Source organism: Lagenorhynchus albirostris, chromosome 15, assembly GCF_949774975.1.
Source record: "Lagenorhynchus albirostris chromosome 15, mLagAlb1.1, whole genome shotgun sequence".
Lineage (NCBI taxonomy): Eukaryota > Metazoa > Chordata > Mammalia > Artiodactyla > Delphinidae > Lagenorhynchus > Lagenorhynchus albirostris.
In genome coordinates, this window is record NC_083109.1 from 16,728,477 (window position 1) to 16,735,898 (window position 7,422).

General features: G+C 45.4%; 1 protein-coding gene across 2 annotated transcripts; it reads right to left on the reverse strand.

The window, feature by feature from the left end:
* Window positions 1–358: 358 nt before the first annotated feature.
* SRSF6 (serine and arginine rich splicing factor 6) lies at window positions 359–6,222 on the reverse strand. Of its 2 annotated transcripts, XM_060123128.1 has the most exons (6): window positions 5,959–6,216; window positions 5,584–5,732; window positions 4,166–4,290; window positions 3,807–4,015; window positions 3,498–3,581; window positions 359–3,392 (listed from the first exon to the last, which is right to left on the reverse strand). In XM_060123128.1, the coding sequence occupies exons 1-6, from the start codon at window positions 6,063–6,065 to the stop codon at window positions 3,029–3,031; spliced, it is 1,038 nt and encodes a 345-aa protein (XP_059979111.1). In that variant the 5' UTR covers window positions 6,066–6,216; the 3' UTR covers window positions 359–3,028. The 2 variants fall into 2 exon arrangements, 1 of the variants encoding a protein (XP_059979111.1); XR_009535298.1 differs by lacking the exons at window positions 359–3,392; window positions 3,498–3,581 and adding an exon at window positions 4,634–4,901 and having other exon boundaries at window positions 4,000–4,015; window positions 5,959–6,222.
* Window positions 6,223–7,422: the final 1,200 nt, after the last annotated feature.

Genomic DNA, 7,422 nt, shown 5'->3' on the forward strand with positions numbered 1-7,422 from the left:
AACAATGGGTAAATTCTGTGTGAAAACTGAAGCAGGGCAATAGCAGAGACTTAGCATGTTTAGTCCTTCGTAACAGCATAGTTACTTATTATGGTACTGTTCTAAGTACTTCTCACATATTAACTTTTCATCTTCACCACCCATGAGGGGTTATCCCTACCACTTTGCGGATGACACTGAAGCCAGTTAAACCATCTACTATGTTGATCCTAACCTCATGTTTCTGAGGAGCTGAAAACAAGACCTTTTCGCATACTCAAATCAGGAATGAAACTTGCCAACGGCAACTCAAATTCAAAAAACCATCTGCCAAATATTTGGCGCTAAGTGGGAATACGCAATAAACTCAAAACAAGCCTTTCCCTCAGTGAACATTTTATTGAAGTAATAAAGCACAAAGCAGGTTAACAAAGTGGGAGAAAGAAGATACCAAGAGAAAAGATGGTAACAACACAGGAGTGGAACATTAAGTCACAGGAGCAGGAAGGACTGGAACTGGCCATAAAGGCACTATGGCATGTCCACACGCTACCACATAAAAGAAAGGGGGATCCAGTTATCATTCACTTCTAGTTTGCTCTCCACCAGGTTAATACTCCATCTAGCCACAGATGAACATGTGGCAAGCTGTAGAGACTCAGATTCTACTTCAAAGTTAGCAAGGAACTAAACATTTCACTGGTCAAGTGGGCCAGCGTTATACATACAGTGGTTTAGCACGTCCAATGATGTAGGTCCACAGGTGTGGGAGAGGAACCAGAATTTTAATAAGTTGGCCTTTGCTGCTGAATTCTTATGGATGCAGATATTTACCTACACAATTACCCACGGGGTGGGGTGGGGGAGCTAACAATGCAAACAAACCTGACTACCATGCGATGGAATATCGACATAAGAAAGCCCAGTTGAAGGATGCTGCATACTTTTAGAAAGCCTAATTTCACATTGTAGTACTCCCCTCTTTCATTTTAACAGGCTGTGGTTTTAAAAGCTTTTGTTCTTTCGCTGAAAACAAGAGAATTTTGGTCAAAGCCAATTCTTAAAAGTAACTTGTCCTTAAATGTAATTTGAAAGGCAGTGGAGGCTTGCTTCCTCATGTAAGAGTCCTAACTTTTGTTCTTTCAAACAGGCAAAACAATGAACTATAATTACAGATACCAGTTTCTTCTCTCAAAATCTGAAGCTTATGTTGAAAAAAAACCCCAAACAAACCATATTTCTTATGAACATCTAAAAAAAATATATCAAAAGCATTAAAGAAAATAAGGTCTTGGAAGAAGCATCAACATTCTGGGGCACTATGTTCCTAAGATTAGGCTCTAAGATTTCATAACAGGAAGCCCAGTAATTATTAGAACAAGTCTTTTTACATGAGCAAACACTAGCAGTTACAGTGTCACTTTGGCAACTACATCTTTGACTCAACCTTTTCCACACAGTCTCAATTTGATTAGGCTTGCCTTCTGGATTATCTGAACCTACAAACCAACTCTAGATTATGATGCTTTCTAGTCCCCCCTGCAGCACAATGAGTGGTACCCACCACACCCTAACACTACCCAGCCCTTAACACCTTATATAGAGTGACAGCTCCCAGGAAGATGTTAAAGCTGAGCCATATAACCTACATCTTGATTTCAGACTAAGATTAATGAGTGCTTTTAATGAAATTACCTTATTTAAACAATCTGGAGAAAGAGATACATATATATATATATATATATATGGTAATTCATTTCTCAAACTGCAATCTCAACTAACTAGGCTTAACGGATGTATGGACTAATTGGTAACCCAGTAACTCCTACAAATTCGCAGTATTATAAAATTTGGTTTCCACAGTATTCATTACCCTTCATGACGAAGTACAAAAGTTTAGGGTTAACCCATTTAAATTTTTTCCAAGCCAACCACATAAAGTTCTACAAGGATGATCTAACCAATTATCACAGAACCCCACTAACTAAAGGGGACTGACTGTTAGGTGGAATTTTACTTTAATCAGTAAAACTGATTTATCAAGCGATCTGTTTTAAGTGCCTGTTAAGGATCTTTCAGTAGAAAATGAAATATTTGCTTTTCCATTTTGAATAACACCAAATTTCTGACCAAAGAAAGGTTACTTCCATTTTTACGTAACAAACATTAAAGACCACGGAACCTTATTCTAACAAAACACTAATTACAATGACCACTTCCAGAAAGTGGGATTCCAGGCTAGATAAGATCCCAAGTAACAGGAACTATTTTTTGAAGAGTTCAATCAATTTAAGTTTGAAAAAGGTTTCATTATTTAAAAAATCTATTAATTTAGGCAAAATTGTATAACAGATCGACTATAAAATCTTTTATTTTTAACTTAACCTGTTTAGGGGGCCAATATGACTTTGGCAAATTTGAATAACAGGACAAAATAATGTTATCCAAATTGAATAATTTATTGCTGGTCTGAGACTTGCCTTGTTTTACACTTAAGTAGAATTTACATTACTTCCACAGATAGCAGATAATCAGTATTTGAAGGAATTTAAGAGTGACCTATTCAATAAGGCAATCATCTTGGTAGCAAACTTTTATTGAAATCTTACATAACTCAAGCTTTATAAAAAGCCAACATAATTGGAAATTGGGTTCTCCCTCTAAAGCCTTAAGTGTTCAAAGCTTGAAACGGTTAATTTAAAATTAAGCAAACAAATATAACAATGACAGAAACCCCTGCAGCAGATGCTGCTGAAATACTTAAAAAAAAAATCTAAATGAGCTTAATCTTTACAAAAGTTATTTTAGCTCAAAAGCTATAAAATCAAAGTTATCTTAATTCTACAAAGGGAGAAGATCTTTGATTTCATGCCATTTCTTTAGAATCTCATCTTTTTCATCAAATTTGGCTACAAATCCAATTTTTGTATGCCCCTGTTTTCGGGAGACTCTTCTTGCAGAAGAGGCCAAGTACAAACGTGGAAGAGTAACTGCCTAAGCAAGTAGGAAAGTGTTCCGTAATAGTGTGCAAAGAATGTAGAGTTCTGGGTTAATCTCTGGAACTCGATCTGGATCGTGACCTTGACTTTGAATGAGATCTAGAATGGGATCTTGAAGCTCTTTTTGGTGGAGGGGACACAGAACGGGCTTTTGAGGGTGGAGCAGGTAGGGGTGAATTGGAACGAGACTGGCTCCTTGATCTGGACTTTGACTTTATATCACCTTTCCCATTTTCTTTGGGGGAACGAGATCGAGAACGAGACCTGCTTCGAGATTTCTCATATTCATCCTTCGATCTGCTCCGAGAGCGCGAACGGGAGCCTCGATCAGACTTAGGTTTAGATTTGCTTTTTGATCTAGATTTCCTGCCTTTTGAACGAGAACGTGATCGACCTTTGCTCCGAGACCTGGATCTAGACAATAAAAGCCAGATTTTTTTTTCAGTACCTTGCCAAACACATAAGCACTCTATAAACATAAAGTATGTAATTCAGAAAAACACTCAAGGACACATTTACCGGGAGCGACTTTTTGAGACACTTCGAGATCTACTGCGGCTGCTCCTACGACTCCTACTTCGTGACCTTCTTCTAGACCGTGACCTGTAACAAGAAACGTGACAATAAATCTTTATCTCAAGACATCTTGATGTGAATGTTTGTACAATTTATGAAAAATAGACTAACCAACAATCGCTCCAATGATGCAACAAAAGAAACTAAGAACTGACCTAATTTCAATTAAGCAGCAATTGAAATACTGCTGACTGAATTTTTCTTTGTGGCAAATACTGTTTCCTCCCTTCTCCATATCCTTCAATAAGTTACCTTGATCTGCTTCCAGAATAAGACCGCCTGTGGCTTGTTCGTGGTTTATCTTCAATTAGTCTAATATTTCTCCCATTGATTTCCGTACCATCCAGCTTATCCAAAGCACGCTTCATGTCAGAGTAGGAGCGAAACTCAATGACGCCTTCATTTGTGCGTTCTTTGTGAGCATCCGCATAGGTTACTTCACCTGCTTGTCTCATGAAATCCTAAAAAGAGCAACAAGACTGGTCAGACCCAAAAATCTAAAGAGAAAACAACTATGCGTTAAATCCAATCCTCAGAAATGAAAGAGCAATACAAAACCCTACCTTTTATCCATTAGTCATATCTTTTTTACCTCACATCATAGCACTCACCTTTAAATCTTGCCAACTGCAACGACTAGAAAGATTTTCTACAATAAGCCTGAATTCTGTGCGTACAGGTGGTCCATATTTGTCTCTGCCAGAGGTTCTCCGACTGCTGTATCCACCTCCACCACCTTTATCACATGAAGAGAACAATTAGATGCTTTGTAGTGATAGGGATACAAGTTTTTGAAAGTTAGTACAAACATATCAACTTTTATTTACTGGAGTAGGACTTTGCTACTATATTGCTAAACCTTTGATACAGTTGTGATTTGCCATAAATTAAATTAAGGGCAAGTCAAATAGACTAAATCCAACTAAACTCTCCTACATTCTGTTAGAAAGTGACTGCTCCTTTATTCAATTCACCTCGCTAAGTTTTATTTTACAGAACATTGTAAAATATAAAACTTAACTGATTACATGCATTTCTACATTTTACAAAAATGTTTACTAGTTACACTAAGTACTTACATCACAGTGTGAGGTTTTTGGTGGTGGTTTGGCCACAAAACACGCAAGGTAACAGTCACCTAGTTCAGATTAACCAGTTTTGTCTAACCCTTGGAATCCTCACCATCACCCTGCGTCTAATGGCAAAAGGCTGCTGTCGTCATGGCTTCCGGTAAGGTCAGCCAAAGGGTCATAGGGCAAGGGTCACACAATGTATGGAAAAGCCAAGGCCAATCAGGAAAGGCAGTCATCTTAGCCTCAGTGGACACAGCCTCAGCCCCATTGGTCACTTTCAAATTGAAACATCAAGGACTTGTTAAAAAGTTTGAATTCAACATGCAACAATTTCAACATCAAACATTTAACATAACCAAAAATCCCCCCACCTCCTCCCAATAACATGCCCCAACTAGTTCAAATACAGCATAAAGCTCATTTAAATCTACTTTGTGGTAGACTACCACATTACTTCTAAAGAATATTTCCTTTGGCCCCCGCCAATTTGAATAACACTAAAATCTACTCTTAAAACCCCACCCCCTTTCCCGCCCCGACCCCACCTCCACCCCAGCCTGTCCCCAAACTTCTAGGCTAAATCATTCACATTCCCAGCTAATGCACTGACAGGTAAGTAAGGGGCATGCAACAAATACAGCCATCCCTCACTTCCTCCGTAGGCAGAGCCCACGACAGTGCTGACAGGGGCCCAGCACGTCACCCCCTCCCAGCTTAGCAACCCCGCCCCCAAACACCCAAACCCTGGCTAGGCAAAACCCACCACCCAATCCCCGCGCTCCGGCGTCCCGTGTCTTCACCGGGCAGGCGTGAAGGCAGCGGGCCCCGGGGACACCCGAGTCAAACGACCCCGGCCACCGCGCCTGCCCGGCTGGGAGGCCCCACCCCGGCCCCCCTAAGCCTGCGCCCGCCCCCCGGGGTCCCAAGGACGCGGAGCGCGCGGGGGTGGGACTCACTGCGGCTTCCGTAGCTGTAGCCGTCACGATCGCGGCGCGGGCCCCGGGCGTGCTCCACGATCACGCGCTCGCCGCAGAGCTCTTTGCCGTTCAGCTCGTAAACGGCGTCGTCGGCGTCGCGGGAGTCCTCGAACTCCACGAAGCCGTACCTGAGGGGCGGTGCGAGGGCGGGAGACCGGCGGGAGTCGTTAGGCCGGGGGCGCGCACGCACGCGCCCCCGCTCCCCCCGCGCGCTCCCGCAGCCCCGCGCCGCCGCCATCTTGGCGGCCCTGCCACGCGGCGCAGCGGCCTTGGCCGTCTCCTCCTTCCGATGTTGCCCTGCCGCCGCAGGCCCGGGGCGCTGCGGACGGACGTGGGCACCCAGGCCAGACTCACCCATTTTTAAGGTCTATTTCGAGAAGGCGGCCATAGCCACTGAAAAAGCGCTGGATGTCCTTCTCCCGGACGTTGTAGCTCAGGCGTCCTATGTAGACGCGCGGCATGTCCGTGGCGGGCGAGGGGCCCGAGGGCTGGCTGTCGAACGGCGGACCGCAAGGCAGAAGCCGCGGCGCGGGTGCGGGGACGGCGAGAGCCCGGACACACACCTCCCTCCGCAGCGGCGGCCGAGTCCAGCCACACAATGGTGCGCGCGCGCCTGGGCTACGCTATAAGGGCGGGCGGCTGTGGGTGGGGCCCGGCGTGTGGCGTCAGCGCGCTGCACCTACCCTCCCGCGCTTTAAGCCGGAGCGCTGGGCGCGAGGGTGACTTGCGAGTTCTTCGCCCGCCAAGTTTCGGGGAAGTGAGGTGCTACCAGCTCACCGAATTTTCTCCACACATCCTTGTAAACGTCGTATTCCGTCTCCAGCCGCGGACCTGTTTTCTAATTTGTACTTAAAATAAAAAACCGAACCGTTCCTCTGTGTGATCTCTCCAGGACGGGCGCTAGGAGAATCCCTTTTTTCATTGGTTCTCGGGGTTGTCATAATAGGCCTCCGCGGTCTCTGATTGGTCCTGGGAAACGAGGCTCGAATTTTCTCCGCTGGTCGTCCGGCTCACGCTCGGCTGGTGGGGCAGGTGCTTTCGGACACAGTCGATTAGGTACCCTTTTCCACAGCGTACGAGGTTTGCGCTCCGAGGTCGTGGGGACCCGGCCGGGCGCGCACAGCCCTGCTGGCTTCTATCCCTCTTGGTCTCAGAGCCGTCATCGTGGTCTCACAGCCGTCATCGTGGTCTCACTTCACCGCCTCCCTGTACGTCCACCTCTCCTTCCATGGGTCTGTCTTGGAGCACTGGCACCTGGAGCCACCTATAGATTGAGGTGTATATGGCAGTCTCACGCTCGCTGTAATTGCCGACGAAAGGAGCAGGGCCAAGGCCTCTGGCCCAAGAAAGTTGAGCAAGACCTGGCAATCCTGCCCCAGAGGTACGCTCATGTTCTCCCCACTGTGGAGAGTCCGTTGTCCCAACGCGATCCCTTCCCCCATTGGTTTGGAAGGCATCTTATCTATGTGGCAGAAACGCACATTTTGGAGTTTATCACTAGAGATGCCATTTAAAGCTGGAGAACTAGATGAAAACCACAGAGGGATAAGTTTAAGTGGAGAGCGGAAGACCCTGGAGTCCTCTGAAACTTCAGTTCAGGAAAAGGTGCTGGGAAGAAGTGACCAGAGAGGTGGGAAGGAGAGCTGGAGGGCGTGGTGTCACACAAGCTGAGGGGAAATGGCATCACGGGGATAATACTGGCTGTTTAGGTATCTCCGTATATTCCAGCTCTTCGTGAGTGGGGCAACCTTGATATTCTACAGGTTCTGTTGAAAGGGGGCGATTTTGCCCCCACCAGGGGACATTTGGCAAAGTCTG

Bases quoted from the DNA above. Each gene is read 5' to 3' on its own strand.
- SRSF6 (XM_060123128.1), bottom strand. From the start codon at position 6,065: ATGCCGCGCGTCTACATAGGACGCCTGAGCTACAACGTCCGGGAGAAG. The intron at 5,733-5,958 runs GTGAGTCTGGCC...ACCGCCCCTCAG, and splicing joins GAAATAGACCTTAAAAATGG to GTACGGCTTCGTGGAGTTCG. The intron at 4,291-5,583 runs GTGAGTCCCACC...CATGTGATAAAG, and splicing joins CTACAGCTACGGAAGCCGCA to GTGGTGGAGGTGGATACAGC.